General features: G+C 37.9%; 2 protein-coding genes across 2 annotated transcripts in view; one reads left to right on the plus strand and one right to left on the minus strand.

The window, feature by feature from the left end:
- Positions 1–582: 582 nt before the first annotated feature.
- Positions 583–7,869, minus strand: ndufa2 (NADH:ubiquinone oxidoreductase subunit A2). The gene is made up of 3 exons (XM_067423792.1): positions 7,712–7,869; positions 835–941; positions 583–748 (listed from the first exon to the last, which is right to left on the minus strand). The coding sequence occupies exons 1-3, from the start codon at positions 7,813–7,815 to the stop codon at positions 657–659; spliced, it is 303 nt and encodes a 100-aa protein (XP_067279893.1). The 5' UTR covers positions 7,816–7,869; the 3' UTR covers positions 583–656.
- Positions 7,870–9,463: 1,594 nt separating this feature from the next.
- The window catches only part of ik (IK cytokine), a 30,996-nt gene continuing 16,777 nt past the window's right edge, over positions 9,464–23,682 (plus strand). Inside the window, exons 1-5 of the mRNA XM_067423462.1 lie at positions 9,464–9,588; positions 12,501–12,567; positions 17,791–17,883; positions 17,982–18,041; positions 22,018–22,185. Of these exons, the coding sequence (XP_067279563.1) occupies positions 9,573–9,588; positions 12,501–12,567; positions 17,791–17,883; positions 17,982–18,041; positions 22,018–22,185 (404 nt within the window). The 5' untranslated portion in view covers positions 9,464–9,572. The remainder of the gene's footprint in view (positions 9,589–12,500; positions 12,568–17,790; positions 17,884–17,981; positions 18,042–22,017; positions 22,186–23,682) is intronic.

Below are 23,682 nucleotides of genomic sequence, written 5' to 3' on the forward strand. Positions count from 1 at the left end.
CGCCCTACTCTCCTCTACTGACCTAATGCTTAACATTATGGGACGAGCGCTAGCCAGACGGGGTTTAAACTCTCGGCTGGAGACCCAAGTTTGGTTTGAAGATGAGAAACGTCCCGAGCTCAATGTTCTCTCTCCATTCCTGATTTCTAACACACACTCACAGCGTTCGGCTGGTCTTGAGTCTGTCAGAGCAGAAACTAAAGCTGATGCTCTCCGTGTGTTTCTCCGTCGTCTCCGCTCGTGTTCATGTGTCAATTACATGAGCTTATTTCATCCTTTAGAGCTAAAGATCTGAAAAACACCGCCCATAGACCCTCCCCTCGAAGAAATCAGGACAGAAGAGGCTGAAAGTGGACAAAAGAGACGGATTAAAACACCAGCTGCAAACGGGAATGTGTCTCCCTCGTCTACTCGTGATCTGATCCACCAAAACACATCTTAAGTTTAGCATGAACAATGACTTCTCATTTATCTTATTGGAAATATCTATATTGGGTACATGAGAATTTCACACACTTATCATCTAGTCATATGGCAGAAGCACCCATACGAATGTCCACCAGAAAAAAAAAACTATTCAAGGACTTTAGAATATACATTTATTTTCCATTTGTGACACAAATAACATTTACAACATTTTACATTAGGAGGCTTACTTAAGCTTTTGCATTTACTATTGTTTCAAGCACTTTAGCCACTTGGTCGGCATTCATGTTGTCCAGAGAAACACTGTGTTCTTTACCCAAACCTACGGCAGAGAGAGAGAGATGTTTCATGTATTTATGGTCATTTGTATGAATATGCTTTAGTTATGTTTTCTCAAGTGTTTCTTACCATATCGTCCCCACAGCATGGGCTGAACTCCAGAGCACTCTCGGATCAGGATGGGAAACTCAGGGTTTGCCTTCTTTAACGTCACATAATGCTGCTCGATAAAATCCCTGAAACAACATCAAACAAACCATGATTAGCAAAACATTAGAATGAGACTGGGAACTAGATCCATGTTGATCATTTGATTGCAGATGCTCTTTCCCGGGTGTAAAAGTTGTTTCAGTATGGGCTATGTTTTTCTATTTCTCTTTCTCTCCCTTTCTCTATCTCTCTTTGAAACCATAGGGCCCAGGGGATCCGAGAGTGAACTGGAACGGGATTGCTAGGATGAGTATCAACGGCCTTAATGTTTCGTGTGTTTGTAAAATATCTATTTATTAATTTGCTATGTTGTTTGTTTTCCTTTTTTCTTGGTTCTTTAGGGAACCTCTTTTTGGAGTGGGAGGTGTAGCGACCCTGAGTGTTTCTCTCTCTACCCATTGGTGGCAGACTGTGGGAGTTCCTGAGTCACACCCTCTTGTTAATTGATCATTTGCAGATTAGAGTATTTAAGTGCTCTTAGTTTTATTTGGGTTAGCACTCTCCGTGGGATAGTTTCTCACGGGAGCGGCTCTTTGCCTTTCATTTAGTTTCGTTCTTGTACCTTTCTTATCTTTGTTTCTTTATTTTTCCCTAGACTTATGTTTGTTATTTGTGGTTATTGTTACATTTGTTAATACAAATAAATATAATTTAAATTGATTAAACGTTGGTGTTTGATACCTCTTATGTTGCGCCTTAAAACGAGCTGGTCATAACATAAAATTGGGTCGTAACTGCCATATCGTCTACAATAATATCATAATTGTTGTTTTACGATATATGACCTGACATTAAGTACATCCCTCACTTTACACTAACACACCTAGTAGAGTGTGTACATACACTACAGGATGTAGAGAGTAGTGTGTTTGTACATTTACAGTGCACGCATTAAAATGCATTTCTTAACCCCTTCAGCTCTGCAGCACATTTTGCATTTTTTTTTTTTTAAATTAGGAATATCTGAATATAAAAGAGCGCCCTACCCACTTACATTGGAGTAAATTGATAAAAAATTGTCTAATTTTACAGAAAAAAACTCTACATTTTAACACAGTGGTGGAATATTGCACATATTATATTGTATCTATTCACAATCTTATGATAAACATAGATAAAAAAATAAATATTTTGATATTGAATTAATTTGTTATTTAAAAATCTATATTTTTTTTATCATTTTGGGATCCAAGCTTTTTGGAAGCTTCTGTTGATTCTATAAATTAGCATTAAACAGGGGAAAAAAGAATGTTCTTGATATCTCCTTGCAAATAAAAGTTATTGAGATTTATCTGACCAAAGTGTCTAACAACTCCTACTCATCTGCATTGACATCAACTGGCCACTAGGAAATCGAAAAGAAGGCTCCGCCTCCTCAACTTTGTAAAGGGAGATCTCGGGCTCTGATTGGTCTAGAATCATGATCCACATGTCTATAAAGAGCTGAGGCTCTCAGCTTTTCTGTCACATGAAGCAATATGTGATGACATCATCAAAAATTGTGGCTAACATCGACAATCAAAACTAGCAATAATAAGAGTATTTGTCTGCATCACGTGTTTTGATCTGGACATCGGTGACATATTACAGTGCCATTTGGCCATACTTGCTCACAGACATGTAAAAATAGTCTCATCTTGAAGCAAACAACCTAAGGAACAAGCAGATATAGCATTTGAGGCTAGTAGCTTTACAACGAGTTTGTGATCTGAATTTCCATTTCTCATTTCCATCTTTGTGATTCTGACGGTATTTTTTCTGCAGTAGACTAGACTGCACATTTTACTGTCATGAGTGAATATTGTAGAAAAAGTCCACACAACAGTTAATACAGGTTTATAAAGCCCCCAAAATGATGATGTGGTGAGACCAACAACCAATAAAACACAGACCTGCAACAAACTCAATAGACACGTGAATATTAAAATATGACCACAAAGAGAAAAAAAGAGTTGAGGGGACCTTAAGTATTTAAAAAAAAAATCTAACCCTGTATAACAACAAACTACCAAAGTGAGGGAGGAACGTGTAAGAACATTTAAAAGGTCTAAGGATATCTTCAATACATTTAAGAGCAGTACAGTCTCTAACAAATGACACGCGTCAGTTTAACACAGAAAGAATAAAGCAGTTGCTTTTGCCCAATCTTCTTTGAATTGTCAGTCTATTCATGAACTTTCATCGTCTTCTGTGTAGCATGGTGTCATCGCGGCCATTATCAGATGTTCGGTTGTGTGTGTCCTGCATACATTTTATTTGAAGATGATGTGATGAAATATATGCGCATACACTCATGTTTAGAACACTACAGTATAATATTAAATGGATACATAAACAAACATAAGCGCCCTCGCTCCGCTCTGAATCTGATCTATATGATGTAGTTGGAGTGTTGTTAATCTCTCATGCGTGTGCCGCGTGAAGTTTGAGTTCTCCGCTGTAATGAAGGGCTGAATCCGAAACCGCCCCTTATAAACATTATTTGAAGGGACGGCCATCTGTAGTGCTGTCCGACACCATAGTGGACGTTATTGAGTGCACTCATTCAGTCTCACACTGCTCCGCAATAACGAGTGTACAGCTGATGTACACACAACGGCTGTCTGACTTCACACACTCGTTTTCACTCACTCCTTCAAGTGAACTGGATTAGTGATACCGTAGGGAAAAGTGAATAATGCTTCAGTGGGCGATTTTGTATTCAGCCTTGGGATTTTGTTGCTGTTTTCGACAAGTTTCCTTGTCGCTGCGCCGCATTCAGAACGTTGTTTAACCGTCATATACCAGTATTGCGATATCATCAAAATTTATATCATAACAAAAACAAATACCAGTATTCGGTATGAACCGCTATACCGCCCAGTACTAACTGAAGGTATCAACTTCTCAAACGAATCTGTTGAATGAACGATTCAATGACTCACTCATTAAGTCAAACGCTTCATTCATGAATGAATCGGTTGAATTTCAATAACTCACTTATTAACATTGACTTGCTATTGATGGTTGACCTATTGATGGTTTTAATCGAATATTTAAAGTATCTCTTTGTCACATCTCTGTTTGAAACCTGCAATTGCAGTTATTTGTGGAATTATTTTATGTAAGTTGTGCATTTATAAATGATCCACCACCTGCAGCATCTTCACATGCGACAGCCTACTAGCCGAACTCGATCTTTATGTATACAGTAGGCTTGCTGCAATAGTCGGTTACATCACACACCGCCCCCACCGTCGTTTTGATTGATTCATGATTTGGATCGCATGTGCAGGGCCGGCGTTTGCTATAGGCGAGCTAGGCGGTTGCCTAGGGCGACAATTGTGTTAGGGGCGCGAGCGCGCTCTAGTGTCGCCCATTACTTCCCATTAAGCATAGAATCGGAACAAGCGAAATACAACATAATGTTCATTAAACATGATCATCATAGGGCGCCCCCTCAGCCACACCTTTAATTACTTATCAACCTGATTATTAGATTGAATTGATGGTGATTATTGATTATTAGTTCAGGCTTTAGGTCAGGCAAGTGCTCATCTTGCGCGTTCATCAAAAATGAGGCGTCTAAACGTTTTTTTTACGGTCTATGGTCTAAACCCGCGTATGTACAGGGACGGAAAAAGAGAAAGAAAGAAAGGAAGAAAATTGAAAGAAAGCCCAGTATAGAGGTTAGTCTTCTTATCTCAGCCAAGTTGTCAAACAAAATAAAATTACTTAGTATCAATCTTATCAACTAATATTTATTTTATAAATATTATTAATATTGTCACCAAGCTATATCACTTGCTAGTTTTCTACATAATTACTATACGTATTGCAAACATAACTTCACTGACAATAATCTACAATAACCTACATGGATGTCATTTAAATATCAAAAGTCCAGTTCGTTATAAATATGGATAACGCTCTCTACGTGGGCGTCGGAAGGAAATAAATACGGCCTCTCGTTTTTTTGTGTTTATTTTTTACTGGAGCAGCCTAATGAAAGATGCCATATTATTTACATTAAAGACAAATATGCTGTGTTCACCAAATTCTTAACGGGGGCTGTAGTGTAGTGGTAAGACGCATGGCATCAAGATTAGATGCAGGTCGATCAGAGGTTCGATCCCGCCTTTTGCCACACTCGCTCTATTCCCTTTTCCCATCACATATCAGATCGGAAAGGCATTTATTTTCAATAAAAAGTGATAAAATGTTTGAAAAGTGGAAATAAAGCTTCGAACATATTTAATAATGAGTGCTTCTCGGTTAGGGGTCGGCCTAGGAAAACAGACTGAATGTGCTGAATTAGAGACGATAAAAGTGAGTGGGGAGGGGTGGGGGGCACAAAACTTCATCTCGCCTAGGGCAACCAAAGAGCTAGAGCCGGCCCTGCGCATGTGAAACTGAAATCACGTGACTTTGGCGATCCGAATCATGAATTGATTCACAACGGTTCGAATCTTTGTTTTGAAATCAGCCATCACTATACAAGTCATTATTTTTTGCGCACTAAAACTATTCTCGTGTCTTCATAAAATGATTGTAGAGCCGCTGTAGTGAGATGGGCTCTGTAACGACGTCTTTAGTGTCTTTTGATCTCTTTACTCTTTAAGGTAAAAAGATCAAAATTTGATTTTGGATCATTTTGAACCAAAAAAAGTTATGGACTCTAGCTTTAAAATATCAATATCCAATGCAGTGCTTGACTTTAAGCATGTTCATGTGCTTGTCCTTCGGACAAGTGAATCGTTCATTCACTCGTCCGAGTAAAAAATGTGCTTGTCCGGAAAAAAGTCTATATATTTTTTTAATTTTGCTTGTGTGTTGTAACTATAATTTATTCTGAAGCAATATTCTCACCAGTGTTCAATCAGGAAAGTATGTTTAAACATGAAACTAAACCTCCAGTAGGTGGTAGCAGGTGGCCGTCTTAATGAGTCAGCCATTGAGTCGTTCATTCAAACGATTCATTCAAACACTGAATCGGTCAGTAACACACTGTTGCTGTAAGACGCGTTACGGTTCTGCTGTGTGTGAACGATTTTCGCTGCTGAAATCGAACAAAAGCACTCAATATTGCATCTAAAATGTAAGTGACTAAGTGAATGTTAATTAATTGTTTATGGAACTGTCATATGAAGTGCAGTGTCATTTTCAGTCGTGATGGTATTCAGGAAACAGCTTAAACGCTCTAGAGTTGTAATTTCTCCTCGAGAGGCTGCACGAGCGTCAACAGCGTGACCTTATTATCGTCAGTTCATCATATATTATTATCCACCACTATCGATCGCCACTTACACTAAATTAATGCACAATCATTTGTGCATTTTGGTGATTTACTAGTTATTTTTTGTTTTCAGGCTCTTGTCCGTCGGGCAAGTAAAATTCTTTCACTTGTCCCTTCAAAAAATCAACTTGTCCCGGACAAGCGTTAATGTCGAGCCCTGCAATGTTTTATGTTAAAAACATCAAAACATTGATTCTGTATTTGTAACAGCAGGTTAAACTCATTCATGTCTCTAGTAGTTCATTAAACAGTCTGTGTAAATTATCTAAATAACACAGTATCTGACCAATCAGAGCAGACCATGCTTTTTGGAAGGCGGGTTTTCAAGAAACCCAAACGAAAACAGCGAATTTAGAGAGGGTGAACAGAGGTGCTGCAACAACACAAATTCTAAAATTTTTAATTTGTTTAATTTGGTGAATCTACCAAAGTTCATATACATATAAAGTTTGGAAACATTAATATTTTTCATATTTTTGAAAGAAGTATCTTCTGCTCAACAAGGCTGTAGTTATTTGATAAAAAAAAACAACAACAGTAAAAACAGTAATATTGTAAAATATTATAATACATTAAAAAATTGTTTTCTGATTTTAAACATTTATTTTTTTAATATATATTATTTTAATAATTATATATATATATATATATATATATATATATATATATATATATATATATATATATATATATATATATATATATATGAATTTATCTCCAGTATTCAGTGTCACATGATCCTTCAGAAATCATTCTTATATGCCGATTTGATACTCACTAAATATTTATTATTCTTTTCAATGTTGATTTGTTTTCCTTTTGTAGTGTGTGGGGACTTTAATACACTACAATTTAAAAGTTTTAGGCAAGTTTTATATTAAGATTTCTATTTTAAACAAATGCTGTTCCTTAACGTTACCTTTCTATTCATCAAATAATCCAAAAATGTAACGTTAAATGACAAGAATGTATTACGGTTTCCACGAAAATATTAAGCCTGCAAAAATGGTTTTCAACATAATATAGACAACAAAAATAAGATACGCTATTAATAATTGAGCCGCAAATCATCATATTAGAATGATTTCTAAAGGATCACGTAAGACTGAAGTAATGATGCTAAATATTTTGATTCCAATAAAAAAAACACTTTAAATTATATTAAAAGAGAAAAAATAGCTATTTAAAAGTGTAATAATATTATAATATTAAAAAGTATTTTCTGAGCAAATAAATAACTTTACAGCCTTGGTGAGCAAAAGAGACATCTTTCAAAAGCATATAAATAACGACTATTATTAGCCTATGCTATTAACCTAACTAATGCTGCGAACTATGGATTAACGTTACTATGAAAGCTGATCGGTTTGTCATTTAGCTTCTGGATTTCGAACAGTAGCCTATTTGTAATATAAGTTAAGTTACATGAGTAACGTTACTGTGTAAGTGACCCGCGCAGCTTTAAAAGGACAGTCACTCTCTAGCCAAAGCATCCAGCAGTAAAAGCGGGCAGGACCGCACCTGGTTCCCTGGCTGGCCGCTGATTTCTGGCACAAATGCAGGCGGACCTCACGCAGATTCTTCGACAGGTTTGAGCCGATTCCACGAACCACTGCCGCCGCCATTTCTGTCACCTTCAACGACCGGAAGTCTTCTTCTTCTTCTTCTTATTATTATTTTTTTGGCGGTTGGCATACAACTTCAAGGTGCATTACCGCCACCTGCTGATTAGGAGTGTGGACCAAGATCGCAACATACTTTCTATCTATTTCCTTTTATCTAAATTAGTCATTTTTAAATATATTTTTAAATATATAATTCTCTTCTTACATCCTCAGCTCTTCTTACTTCTCCTACATCCTCAGCTCTAGTGTGTCAAGTGTGAGCTTGACAATGTGCTTAGTTGTGCAAATATGGGCTGATGTTTTTCTTCTTGAGTGTAAGGTTTTGCTAATAGTGTACTACTTTTAATTTTAGTGTGTAAGCAATCCAAAAAAACTGTAAAACTATGTAAAACACATGTTGTCATAACTTATTGAACATCTAGTTTTTTTTACAGTGTACACTTCATTATAACATACTCTGCAGTTTCTTTTTGATTTTGATTTTGATTACATACTCCTGTCTGAAAGTCTTCTTCTGCTGCTGCTGCTGCTGCTGTGTGTGTGTGTGTGTGTGTGTGTGTGTGTGTGTGTGTGTGTGTGTGTGTGTGTGTGTGTGTGTGTGTGTGTGTGTGTGTGTGTGTGTGTGTGTGTGTGTGTGTGTGTGTGTGTGTGTGTGTGTGTGTGTGTGTAAAACAGCAAACAGGCCTCATCTACGGGCACTGACACCTACCGAACTGGATAGTGTGAGTTAAAATGTATTTTCTCTAAAAAAACAACAACAACAAAAAACCTTTAGCCTGTTTTTATGTTAGCCTGTCATGCAAATAAATACATACATAAATCCACATAATCCTGCATAAATAAAAAATTAATAAATATATAAATAATTAAATATTTGCGTGATGATAAATAATTGAATAAATAAAACGAATGTTGAGGGAAATAAAAAATGAAAATGCTAAACTGAAAATTTTGTTTTCTCCCCACTTTTAACCTGTATAACCTATACAGAAGTACCTGTATATATATAAGGTCCACTGTGTTTTATCAAGGGCAGGGTCAGTGCAGCTCGCTATCAGGATATTTTGGAGCACTTCATGCTTCCATCTGCTGAAAAGCTTTATGGAGATGAAGATTTGGTTTTTCAGCACGACCTGGCACCTGCTCACAGTGCCAAAACCACTGGTAAAAGGTTTACTGACCATGGTATTACTGTGCTCAATTGGCCTGCCAACTCTCCTGACCTGAACCCCATAGAGAATCTGTGGGATATTGTGAAGAGAAAGTTGAGAGACGCGAGACCCAAAACTAATCTATGGTGGGTAGCATGTTGCGCCAAAGGAAAAATAAATAGCAAACTATTCAAAAGTAAATAAATGGTCAAACGTTAAACGGTCAACTTTCAGTTTAGCATTTCATTTTTGTAGGTTTTGTTCTGCATAATTTGGATTGTTTTCAAAAAGAAGATATTTTGAAGAATGTCGGCGGGTAATCCAATAGTATTTTTCCTACAATTCAAGTCAATGGGTGCTGAAATAGCTTCTTTTGTGTTCAACAGAAGAAAGAAGCTCATACAGGTGTGGAACAACTTGATATCGATTAAAATGAAATGTTGATTAAATTACATATGGGGGGGCTACTGTCCCTTTAACTGAGAGGCTCTCCTCCAGTTCAACAGGCGGCGCTCACGCGACGGAAAAAAACAAGCGGAAGTGTGACGTCAGCAGACCTACTATCAACATTAAGTCGCGTTTTAGAGCGACTGGTTTAATTACACCATGCCTGAACGCGAATGTAAGTATTAATAACTTTATGTTGTGTGCGGATGAAATAATCACGTCATATATCTTCTAATCGTGTGGAAATATATAACGTCACGCTGTTTGTCATATTTTGTGAACGCGCCTGTGCCGTTTGGATAACGCGTTGGTCTGTGCAGACAATGTGCAGATTTGAGAAGTTAAATAAATATGAGAGTTATATACATGAGGATTGTCTTTATGCAAATACGAACCGCATTTACACAAATACAGCAAAGCTCTGGCAGCCAAACCTTCATCGTTTACAACAGTCGAGGGACGGATGGGAAAACTGCTTCATGTTTGAGTGCTTAGTTCACCAAATATGAACATTAGCCCATGATTTACTCACCCTCAAGCCATCCTAGGTGTACTTGACTTTCCTCTTTCAGCCGAACACATAGTTATATTAAAAATATCCTGTCTCTTCCCAGTTTTTTAATGACTGTAACCTCCCAGATGATACTGTAAATTATACAGGGAACCCTATCAGTTTTTGCATTACTATATTAAAGGTTGAATTGGCAACTGATTTGTATACAAACATTTAAATAGCACACAAGACAGGTTTATAATAATAACAACAAAAATGTAATGGCATAAGTATGTACACCAATTAGATTACACGTTAAACAGTGGCCGTAATAATCTATTTTCACATGGGAATTATTTAAACATTAAATACATTGAAGAACAGATTAAAGCATCATCACATTTTGGATTAGAATATCCAAAGAGAACTAGAAAAAATTTCTATATTTTGTTGTTTTGTGCATTATCACAAATGTTTCCAAGGATGTTTAAATAATTCAGAGAAATCATCCATTTTAACCAGGATACAGCCCGTGTGTGTGCATCGCCTATCAGTGACATTATACCCATCTAACACACGACGTAACAGTTAGAAGACCTGGGCTGAATCCGAGATCGCCCCCTATACTCTCAAATAGGGCATTATTTGAGGGGACAGCCATTGTCCGAAACCATGGACATGTTCGGGTGCACTCATTCAGCCCCACACCACAACAGCTATACAGCCGATGTACACTCCACGACTTCACACACTCGTTTTCATTCACTCGATCAAGTTAACTATTAGTGGAATGAAGTAGGGAATAGCGAATGAGGGATTAGCCCTCATTCACTTAAAAATTAAAAATCCTGATTTTGGATTCAGCCATGGAGAACGACAGATGATGTCAAATGCTGAGATTTTCTTCACTAATCAGCGATTTGTAAAACACGCAAGAAAAATGAGAAATCTAACCAAAATCTCATTTTCCGTGCATTAATCTAAACTAAACAAAAGTATAAAAGGGCTGTTTGATCTTCTCTATTTATTCCATTACATATAGGAACTGAAATGATCAGATGGTGCTCCGTTTGACTTTTCTGACATCCTTTACTCTTCCCTGATGATGACCTCCGGCCTACTTTCTGTGTGATCTGAATTTCTGCGGTTTGAACAAGCCTGCAGTCTCCCTCTCAGATACTGAAGCTTTCGCGCCTCGATCGCCCCCTGGTGACCGATCCCAGTATAGCCGCCCCTCCGTGTTTTCTAATGGACGCGAGGCAAACTGAACAATAAAATTACACTTAAAATATTTTTCCCCCCCCAAAGTTAGTTTATGTCATTGAAGGCAGTTATCATCACGATGATTTCATTTCAAGTGTTCGTTTTAAAATAAGTTTAGTTTTAGTTAGTTATTTGATGCTTTAAAAAACGGTGGGGGTGACGTCATGATTGACAGCTGAGATCGTCTTCTCTGAGTGAAGTCACTGAGGCACTAACAGACTTTTTTGGGGATTTTTGGGAGCAGATTGGAGCTTTAATTTCTACATTTCCATAACTGTTTATTTCACACCAACATAATTAATTGTTCTGCATCTGCGAGAGTGTGGGCGGGCTTTTGATATCGCGGCTGTACTTCCTGCTCTACTTCCTGCTCTCTACTCCGCAACTCCGGTCCCAAAATCGCTACTGCGCAGACTCGGTCCCAAGATGTACGCGCCGCGCAGGCCGCCTGAAAGCTTCAACTATGGCAAGCGGAAACGGATGATGTCGAGTCGTCCATATTTTTTTTATGGTCTATGGGTTTGAATGTTAGAATATTAAATTTGATGATCTGAATTTCTTCTTCATCTGAAATCTTGAATCTGTTTTTTAAACTGAATATTTCCAGTCTGTTAATTCAGAAAAAAATATCTGCTGTTTGAAAATGTTCAACATAAAAACATTTCAGATGTGTTCAATTTCAAATGCTCTATATTCAACATTTAAAAATTCAAATTCAGAACTACGTAAAATTCAACATAATATTCAATTTTGTTAGATTACACTTGTTGATAATTCAGATTTATCCAATTCAAATTCAGATCATTTTGTCATATTTCTAGCTCCATATGCTAGTGAATGGTTTTGTGTGAGACGCGCGATCTCCGCGTGATGTGCGATCGGCTGTGTGTGTGCGTTGCAATGCAGCACACATTAGTTTAGCGTGATGATTAACTTACGAGTACTGTACATTAAGCCTGCATTCTCCCGATCAATTTTGAGCATCCAGATGGTATACTCAAACATGTCTTGTGGAGAGCTCACGGAGTATGCATTTATTTGTCATTTTTAACTGTTCAAAACAGAGCCTGCGTCAGGAAATTGCGTATCCTGTTGCGCCCTCTATAGGTCAGCGACTAGTCGACGTCAAGCTTAAAGCGTCATGACATTCACAATCGAGCATTAAAGTCGACTAGTCGGTGTAACCCCTAATACTCACTACAGTTTCATGATGGCATGAGGTGTGTTGTATGGCAAGCCCTTTTGTCTCTTTGATTTGGCTCGTTGTAAGTGTTTTTTGACTCTTTCTTCTCGCTGATGTGTGCTAATCCTCCCGTGTCCGTCTGTTTCAGCTGATGTTTACTCCAATCCTCTGGCTCCTGATGGCCATGAGGTCGAAGATCATCGGTCAGCGCTACAGTAAGTGCTCCTCACCATCACTTAATACAGTAAATACTAGGGATGCAACAATACAGTTAGTCCACAGTTTAATACATACCTCGGTTTTTAACAAGGGGGTAATCTAGCGCTCGGAAAGCGTTCCACCCCTAGGGGCTGCCATTGCTAACCAAGCCATCACCTGCTGTTAGCATCCCATTGACTCCCATTCATTTTTGAGTCACTTTGACAGTGAATAACTTTACATCAGAGGCGTTTAAAGACTCCATTTGTCCATTGTTTATTTCTAAAGAAACACGACAATGCATAAAAGGCTCCATTACCTTGTATCTTACACTATCGCCCCGCAGAAGCTGTTTGTTGTAAAAATAGGCTAACGATTGCGTCATAACCAACGCGACTCTGTCGCACAGTTGAGAAATTACCGTATAGACCTGAGGAGATGCTCAGAAGCAATCTTTTACTGTCTATGAGGCAGTCGGGGGGACGTGGAGACATAAAGTCTGATAAAGTCAAGGGAGAAGAATGGGGAGAAGCCGATAGTGAGACAAAAGCAACGGGAGAAAACATTTAAACAACGTGATTCAGATTTCACTTTCCACAACTACTAGAAGACCTACAGCTGTCAGACAGGAGGCTCACGTCACATCTACGTCCTCAAGCTCAGTCTGAGCCGGCGCAGGTCGCTCAGCCATCAGGAAGTGGCTCTGATTGGCCTCATTTTCCGCTGTTGGAGTCTATGGGAACGCTCTGTCCATTTCTTTTACTCTCACGGTTTTCGGCTTGTCGCATCAGTTTTTTGCTATTCTATTCTTAACAGCAAGAGGCTAAGGAAAAAAAACAACTTTTTTTTTTGTATTGCAATACTCTTTCTTTATTTCACTTGGAGGGGTGAAGCACTCAGTTTCAGTCAATCTCATGTCAATCTCGAGTACCTATAGAGTAGTATTGCATCCTTCATATCTCCGAAAAGTCTTTAGTTTTATTATATTTAAGCAACAGCAGCAGTGAATATCACAAAACTTTTCTTAACGCACCAAGCCAGCGAGTGTGACTCTCATCACCTATTAGAAAACTGCTGTTAAATAAATTAGAATATAGTCAAGCCTTATTTTAAAAAAAAAAGCAGTAAATTGATGAAGCTGCGATGTTACACGGCAGCAGAGCGGTCGTGGTCGATTTTCAAAATATACACGTTTCCATGTCCTTTCTTACGCAATTTATGACCATGCCCGACGAGATGCGCAGATGGAAATGTTCTTCGTGTCATTTACTATACACACAGGTTTTGTTACTGCCGGCGCTCACTGGAAAGCTACGTTTTCCAGCATTGCTTGAGATCAGCAAACTACGGCAACTGAAATAGCTCAAAATACACCCCACTTTCCACCCCTTGTGGTGGTTCTAGGGGTGACCCCGAATATTCGTTGCATCAATATGCGGAGCTGGATTTGACCACCGATCTCACGGTCGAATCTTCGCAGGTGTTATGAAACGAGGATCATCTTAGCGTCCGGTGTGCGACCCCTTTAAGGCCGCTGAACCTTTCACACACCGGCGGCAGCATTCGGTGCCTGTCCGCGGTGACTCAGGAAGTTGTTTAAATCCTGCCGTGCCACAGAGCTCCATTTCAAGGTTTTATATTAATTCAATTTATGTTATATTTCCCTCAACTCATCAATGTACATACTGATTTCACCCTGTGCTACAAGATACACTCATCGGCAGCTATTCTGTAAGTCAAATCAAAATTGAGCTTGCGTGTATATAATTAGTAACGCTGTAACATCGGCCTTTAAAAGCACTCTAGTTGTTACATAAACAATTAAGGGACCAGAGACTTCTACGTTTCAATGAGTCATTTATTTTCCAATCACCATACCCTCAGATACACAACACATTAATGTCCAGATGCAAATGAATGCCCAAAAAGTTCTGTCTTTTATAGTAGCACCTTGGCCACTAAGAGCTCAGTCTTTGTTAGTGAGATGGAACAGTACTTGAGATCATTACTGATGAAACCACATCAGCCAGTGACCGGGACTCCTAGTAGCTGTAGATAAGCTGAAGTATCTCATACAGGGAACACTGGATGTTCAGGGCATTGTTGAATCTCAATAGTTCTTTGTACAAGTTCTTATTTAGTTGAGCGGTTTCCTCATGCTTACTCAAGGAACCCTATTTGAGTTCAAGAACTAGAAGTTCCTCAAAACCGGGTACAAACACAAGCTAGTCTTCTGAGAAGGTATCACCATGTGGATAAACCATAGACAGTAAAAGAAATGGACACAGCGACCCCATTGACGTCTACGGCGAAATAATGAAGTCAACCTAGGGGCACTCACTTCCTGATGGCTGAGCGAACTGCGCAGGCTCAGACTGAGCTTGAGGACGTCGATGTGACGTGAGCCTCCTGTCTGACAGCTGTGAGTCTTTTGGTAGATGTGGAAAGCGAAATCTGAATCACGTTGTTTAAATATTTTCTCCCGTTGCTTTTGGCTCACTATGGGCTTCTCCCCATTCTTCTCCCTTGACTTTATCAGACTAGTCTCCAGGACATGTCTCCACGTCCCCCCGACTGCCTCATAGACAGTAAAAGATTGCCTGCGAGCATCTCCTCAGGTCTATACGGTAATTTCTCAACTGTGCGACAGAGTCGCGTTGGTTATGACGCAATCGTTAGCCTATTTTTACAAAAACAGCTTCTGCGGGGCGATAGTGTAAGATACAAGGTAATGGAGCCTTTTATGCATTGTCGTGTTTCTTTAGAAATAAACAATGGACAAATGGAGTCTTTAAACGTCTCAGATGTAAAGTTATTCACTGTCAAAGTGACTCAAAAATGAATGGGAGTCAATGGGATGGTTAGCAATGGCAGCCCCTAGGGGTGGAACGCTTTCCGAGCGCTAGATTACCCCCTTGGGATAAACACATCCTTCCTACCTCCTGCTTCTTCTCTTCTCCTATTTATGCTAACAGGTAGTTCAGTGGCTAGAGCACTCCCTAGTGGCATAATCAAATATTGCATGTACCACAAGCTAATGGGACAAAAGTAACAGTAAAACTGTTACAACGCGTTACTCTAATCTGACTACTTTATTCCAGTAACGAGTAATCTAACGCGTTACTATTTTCAACCCAGTAATCAGATTAAAGTTACTTATCCAAGTCACTGTGAGTTACTATTTTAGTCATTTTCCTTAGTAAAAACCGACAGCTTATCAAAATTCTCAGCCCGAGTCTCGCTGGAGCCCGTGTTATTTATTCATTTATTTATTTTACCTTGTTGCAGCCATTAAAATAGTTCAGTTTTGTCAAAGTAGTTATATTTCATTTCGTTTCTTTATTAAGCTTATTTAGAAAAATGTTTAGAGCAATTTTTTGTGTTAAATTAAAGTTTATATAGGCAAGACAAGTCAAGAGTTGGTTTGAGGCCGCTGGCCGCTTGGTCATCATATAAAAAAATTAAAACTTTAATTTAACAAACAAAAAATTGCTCTAAACATTTTTCTAAATTAACTTAATAAAGAAACAAAACGAAATAGGCTATAACTACTTTGACATTAAAAACAAAGTAGTTATTATACCACCAAGGCATTTTTGACGAGCTGAGGGAGGCTGATATAGACTAGCCTACTGCTCGCAACGGCGCTCAAAAAAACAAAACTACACAATCTAAACAATAAAAAAAAAAGAACATGCAGGTTGTCTTACCTTACACTTCCGCAAAATGAATATTATTCGATCTTCAATTCCCGCGGCATAGTATGCTCATTTAACGGAGATCACATCAAAGCAAAAGAGTCAAGATGCATTTTATTCAGCAGCTCATTTCAAATTCAAAGATCGCAATATATGAGAGAGCGACCTAGAAGCACTGGTAAGATAGTTTAGTCTCATTAATTTTTATTGAAGATGATTGTGTTTTGTGTGATTTATTTTTGTGACTTATTTTAAAATTCATTTACGGCCATTTGCGTTTGCTTGCGTTACTCATTTGCAGCGATGTTGTTGCAGTAGCACCATCATATATATCTGTCTACAACATAGCCCATAACACGCTCTCATATGTTTATTTTTTAATCATTTGCCAGGAGTAAAATTTACACATGTGGTTTAAACAACCAGATACATTTACATTTGTTTCGTCTGAAATGCTTTCGGACCACCTTCTGAATTGGTTTGTTCGAGTGATTGGAATTAAATACGTCTCGAAAGACTTTCGGAAGGCATTTAGGCCTACTCCTGATCATTTCGCAATCAGATAGATACCTGGTCAGAGAGAATGAATGAAGGAACCAGTTGTAAAAAGCCTATAACTCTAGCAGCTTCAGTAAATAAACGGACTCTATAACCCTGTGCGAGCCATGTCTTGACATGTCATGTCTTGTCGCGTAAGTTATCATGGTCTCGTGTTGTTTCCACCAGCGCAGCCCATCTCATTGTTCCTTTTAATTATTAAAATAAATATAAAACGATGGAGAAGCCTAAAAAAAGGGTGTAAAAATGTAAGGGCCGTCGTGCTCGGGCATAAATGCAGGGCTCTAGTCAGGAGATACATTGTTCACGTTACTGTTAAAAATGCACTTCCAATAAAGTGAGTGTTGGCCAAAAACGGTTGTCATTTCTACGTTGAGGCGGCAGGGGTGTTGTCGGCAACTGCTGAATGTAACTGATAAAGTAACTTGTAATCTAACTTAGTTACTTTTAAAATCAAGTAATCTGTAAAGTAACTAAGTTACTTTTTAAAGGAGTAATCTGTGTAACACTGTAACTGTGGCAACACTGCTCCCAACCCATTCACACACACACACACACACACACACACACACACACACACACACACACACACACACACACACACACAGATGATTCGACTATCAGTCGAGCATAGAAAGATTCAACAATTCTGATTCGAGTGTCTAAATCCTTCGGGGACACCCCTAGTTGGCTCTAAATAGTATCATTTTTTACAAGTTGTAAAGTAATGGTAATTATTTAAGTAGTTTTTTATTGTGCTTTATTACGCAATTTTAAAGTAAAACTATAGACTGTAAAAAAATATGGATGTAGTGCTAGCATCCTTGTGTGCTTGTTGTGCTTGGTCCTGATAACTGCTGCTTGCAGTTATGATGGTTTTTGTGGCAGTCCATTTCATACTCGTTCTTGACTGTTCAGTGATGATACTATATTCGTTCTTAAGTCCTGTCTTGTGGCTCAATGAAATTTGTTTGTGATCCTCAGATCCAAGCTGACCAATGATGACTTCAGGAAGCTTCTGATGACCCCGAGATCGACCCCGTCCTCAGCTCCACCCTCCAAAACACGCCACCATGAGTACGTCGCTTTTGAAGATTTTTCTGTGATCGTATGTGCACTGCACATTTCCATAATAACACTCCCGTTAAATACATTTGTTTCGATGAATTTCCCAGGATGCCACGAGAATATAATGAGGATGAGGATCCTGCGGCTCGCAGGCGCAAGAAAAAAAGGTGAGTTGAGGATCAGTGAATGAATTATCATGCATTAGGTTAGACATGAAACGGCTCTTAATTAATTCAAATAAATAATATAAAACTACATAAATGACTACCAAAGTATTACATATGTGAAAAGGATACATAACATGCATTTTAAAGTTGGACTTTAAATGTTAATGTTAATTCCACTATTGTATTATATATAATTATATATAGTTCAATTACATCAGAAGTAACCGTAATTAAATCACAGAAAAAATAAGAGTAATCCCTTGAATTACTCATTCAAGAGAAAAGTTATTCAATTACAGTAACTAATTGTAATTACTAAGTAACTAATTACACCCAACACTGCTTCTGTACCAGTGCAAAGATTTAGTTGATACTGGTTTCATTTGATTGGTAACAGCCCTATTGTGTCTTTTTATTAGAATTTAATTTATTTATTGAATGTAGTAGCTTAACGTGAATGCATATTGGCTACATTTAATTAGGGAAGAAAAAAATGCCCTTATAAAGGTATAAATAATTTAAAACTTGGCAAGTTTAATTTCTGTCACTCGTGATCTGACCACTGCACAAATTATGAAGAATATCAAAAACTTTAGGCTGTCCATGGCAGGCCTAAACCTGCCAAAGTACCAACATAATAAACACTAATATAATGTAACTAATATATTCGTTATCAACAAAATCCTTGAAAATATCGAGATATTATTTTGTCAATATCGCACAACCCTAGTCCTGACACGGTATGACAATTTGGTTAACTTTAAAATCCACACTAAACCCCTCAATAATTGCACATAATTTTATTTCATAAGTAATTTTGTTAGTTTTTTTAGCTATTACTTGCATGCAACACAGAATACAGTATTTATACAGTAATGGCAAGGCACGTTTATTTGTATAGCACAGGGGTACTCAAGTTCAAAGGCCAAGGGGGCCACATTTAAATCATACAAAATGTGAAGGGCCACAAATTTGCATCGTACGACTTTATTTAAAACAATATTTACAGTTTTTACTTTAGAAATGCAGTTTATCTTGCTATGTAAGTCTTGCTAGTATTTGTCCTATTTAAATTAATACTGAACATGAAAATGTAAATTTAATTCTGGAATAAAAAGTGGATTAACAATTTTTTGCAATATTAATGCAAAAAAGAGCTCATACTCAAACAGAGTATTGAAAATATTAAAATATATAAAAATTGTACACACAAGCAAAGTAAGAACTGATACAACAACTAAGAAACAAATGTGTAGGCTACAAAGTTGCACAAGTCAGGATTAGTGTAAAAATGTGTGTTAAACTCACAGCTCGAGCAGTGATGGAGCGCAGCATTATAAACAGAAACGCTCTGTGTGAAGAGCTGCTCGCGTCAACACTGCACTTTGCTTAATTAAATATCTTCGAATCATTTCGTTTAAAACTGGACATTTCAAGCTTTCTATTTCTCATGTCTGTGAGACGAGTAGCTGCTGAGTTTCGGTTTATTTATGAGACAATCACTCCCACGCAATCACTCCCACGACTTCACCTCGCGATTATAGTCTGCTATTTGCTTTTTATTTATTAAATCCAGGCAATTGGCTTTAGAAACCTTTTTTAAAATTAAGATACAATTTAAACAAAACGAAAGAATGCTTTCTACAAAACAAAACTTAATATTAAACTAAATATAACCTCCAAAATCGTTTCTGACCCACTCGCATCTTTTCACTTATCATAATCAGATGAAATGTAAAAATAATATTATAATATTTAAACATAAATATGAAGGAAAAAACACATTGTTTAATGGCTACAACAAAGTAAGCTACAGATAAATGTCTGAGCTGGATTGAAAGACGATGTCCTATAGCTTACTAATGTAAATTAATAAAAATGTATACAAAAATCCATATATCTTTTCATTTAATTATAAAATTCATAGTAATGATTAAAAAAGAAAACTAAAACCAGTGTGAAATAAATGTGTTTAACTAGATTTGGCTGAGCGCGGGCGGTAAGGTGTGTGTGCGGATTGCGGGTGAATAAAACTATTTGCGGGACTCCCGCAAAATAGAAATATCTAAAAATAAAACATCTAGAAACAAATAAATTGTTATTCATCTATTGCACAAAACCAAAAAGAACAACTAAAACGAAATAAAAAAAGATTTACAGGCGCACGCAGAGTATAACACGTTTTTGCTGCACTGTGCAATGTAACCAATATGTGTTTATTTCTGGAACGTTATGGCCAAACAGATGTATTTAAGATAGAATCCACTCAAAGTAGTTTTTTGCGCAGTGCTGAATTCTATATGCTGACAAATCGTCTGATTATCGCAAAGAAAGTGTTGACATTTTGGAAGATTCATTGTGCAGTCATTTCTATTGATAACAGAGCTTTGTGAGATTGCAATAAACTGAGATATCTTTTTTGGAATTATGAAGGGAGCACCCTTTGCCCGTATTCTGCCACGCCAACCCACGCATGCACACGCTTGCTTTTACATTAAATTACTTGAAATAGTGTCATGGACGTACAGAGAAAAACTATTTATACTTTTATGCGGACGGGAGCGGGACAAAACATGAATGTTGCGGGCGAGAGCGGGAGAAGGTTAAGAGAAGGTATAACATAAAATCCGTCCCGCGCAGGTCTCTACTTGGAAACACCACAGTGGTGCAGTGCTCACGCTGAATGGCACGAAATGTTGGCTATTACTGACTTAAACTGAGCTGTGTAACTTCTTATATATTAGGTTGGCTATTTTATTTTGATAATGAACTGACTGCGATGTTTGCAGTGCTGGAATATGTGCGAGCGCGAGGCGGCCGCGCGAACGAGCAAAGAAAACAAATAAAATCTGTCATTTTGGTCATACAGATAATAAGAGAAATACATTGTTCAAAACTGCAAAGTGTTTACTTGCATTGTGCAATTGTAAAATAAAGAAAACACGATTTGCTTTCCGTCATGCATTTCCATTCCGTGAACTTGTTTGGAGGAGCGCCGCACCTCATGATAATGACATTTTTTTTTTTAATATTATTAACTTAAATGTTCAGTGTCGCATCCAGAAGTTAAACACACAGCTGTCTTCATAAAAAGAGAGAAAGAGACTAAAATGTGCTGATTCCGCTCAAGCTCGATCTTTCTCCTATTATGGTCTTTGATCGTGAAATGAGCTGAAAACTGAAAACAAGTGTTCTTTTTTTATTAGCCTACTTAACCTGCCCGACATGTGGATTTTCCGCAGCGTCCGTGGTATTATCATAGCCTATAAGTATAACTGTCTAATATTCGTGCAACATTTGAGTTGATTTTATTTTTTATTTTTTTATTTTTATAATTGCATTCATCTTCAGCATGATGCGGGCCACAAAATTAATACCGACGGGCCGGATGCGGCCCGCGGGCCGCCTGTAGAGTACCTCTGGTATAGCACATTTCATACCCAATGGCAATTCAAAGTGCTCTACATAGAAATTAATTAAAATAGTGGTAACATATGCATGAGAAAAAAGAATACCATGTGTATGAATTAAATTAAAAACAAGGATAATTAAAACAGTTGTAAAGATAATGAAATAAATAAACCCTTCCTTCAGTTTACAGTACATGTACCATCTCAATTAGATCACCTCTCCTTCAGTGCTTTCTCAAACAAGTTCATAACATCCATTTCAATCACTCTTCCCTGATTTTTACTCAAGAATCTTCTTGTTAAACCCATTCTCACTCATACATTTCCACAGATTTCCACACACTCAAACCTTGTTGTCAAACTTGCTGTTTCCATACTGAGGTAATCACCTCAGACGCCCACTTGTGCTAGCAAATGTGAAGTTCATGTCCTTGAACATCCTAGTATATATATATATATATATCCCCATTCATCATTGCCGAAGCACTGAAATGCATGTAAAATGTGTTGTAAAAATTCAGTAGTAATGTGATAATTTGTCTCTGTTCTTACGCTTCTGTTTGAAGTTACTACGCTAAGCTGCGGCAGCAGGAGATGGAGAGAGAGCGCGAGCTGGCGGAGAAGTACCGCGACCGTGCTCGAGAACGACGGGATGGTGTTAATAAAGACTACGAGGAGACTGAGCTCATCAGCACCACAGCCAACTATCGAGCCGTGGGTCCCACCGCAGAGGCGTGAGTGTCCTCTGATGTTTGAGCGTGCTATAATAACCAGAATAATTATATTTCTCTAGCTGTGTTTTGTTTTATCTTCTGAAGATGTGTAGGCAAATGTTGTTTCTGTTGGGTTTGTTATTAGAGGTTCTTTTTTATTACAACTCACTTGTTGTAGGGTGTTTTTACCAAAAGGGCAGTTGACATTAATCATCATTTTGACGTTTGTGTTTCACATGGCTGAAAGAGACTAAAAAATGCTGGCCATTTTAGTAAAATGACTAATTCTCTAAAGCAGGACTATTAAAATCTTGCCCTATAGGGCCAATGTGCTGCAGCGTTTAGCTCCAACCCTAATCAAACACCTTAACATGCTAACACTGGGTGCGTTTACATTCACGTTCTTACGCCGATTAAGCCTAATAAGCCGACAATGATCATGGTCATGTAAACACAGTAACCCGTTTTCTTTTATCGGAGTAAGGTCATAAACGGCGTAAGCATAAACCGGTCGACTCAGGGAGTTTTCTTCCTCTTACCCTGATTTCGCGCTGCATGTAAACGCATTAACCTGCTTCCTGTCGGCTTATTGAAGTGCGCATGTGTGATAGGTGACAAAAACACAAACTCACAGCAGATTTAAACACATCCAGACAGAGCGAGCGAGCGTTTTGGCTGAAATAAGGACATCTATCTCAAACGCAGACTCTTTTGAGACCCAGACAGTTGTAAAGATGTGTTCTTCTCATCTCAGCAGCAGAAGTAGAAGAGGTTCAGTCTAAACGCTGCATCTGGAGCTGATGAGGGATAATATGAGCCGTAAATCTCCTGCTGACACGCTTTATTAACATCACAACTGACGAAACATCTGGAAAACTCAGAGTCAGATACAGACATTATTATTATTGACGGCACTACAAGGAAATAACCGGTTTATTAATAAAGTCATGTAAACGCGGTTTACTAGCGTTGTCGGTTTACTGGTTTGCATGTAAACGTGGAGAACTGGTTATTTCAATAAGCTGATATTTATGAGTTATCAGCTCACTGGTGTGCATGTAAACAAACTCAATGCCAAGCAACTTATTAAAATATCTTTACAACAGACTAGCAATACTTAGGAACATGTTAGCAAGCAAAATGTTAAATGCTAAAACAAGCAACAAGGCCTGAAAGCATGCTGACAACTGATTACTGCTTGGCAACATTTAATAATCTTATGTTAACAACGTGTAAAATATGTTGACAACAGACTAGGAAAGCCTAGCATATGGGCTCAAATTCCTGCCAATTGAATTGCAGTCAAGCATAAAAAAATAATAAGCACGAATCAAAATTTTAAAAGCACATGTGAAAATATAACACACAACTGAAAAATCAGTGTCTTCAGGATCATGAGAAAAGGCTCGTTTGAGATCCATCGGTGTTTGGCAGACTGATCGGTGTGTCAGTCTGCACAGCGCAATTGGATTTCAAACAAGCCTAAAATCACAGGTGGGTGTTTGATCTAAACTCTGC

This window comes from Pseudorasbora parva, chromosome 18 (genome assembly GCF_024679245.1).
Source record: "Pseudorasbora parva isolate DD20220531a chromosome 18, ASM2467924v1, whole genome shotgun sequence".
NCBI lineage: Eukaryota > Metazoa > Chordata > Actinopteri > Cypriniformes > Gobionidae > Pseudorasbora > Pseudorasbora parva.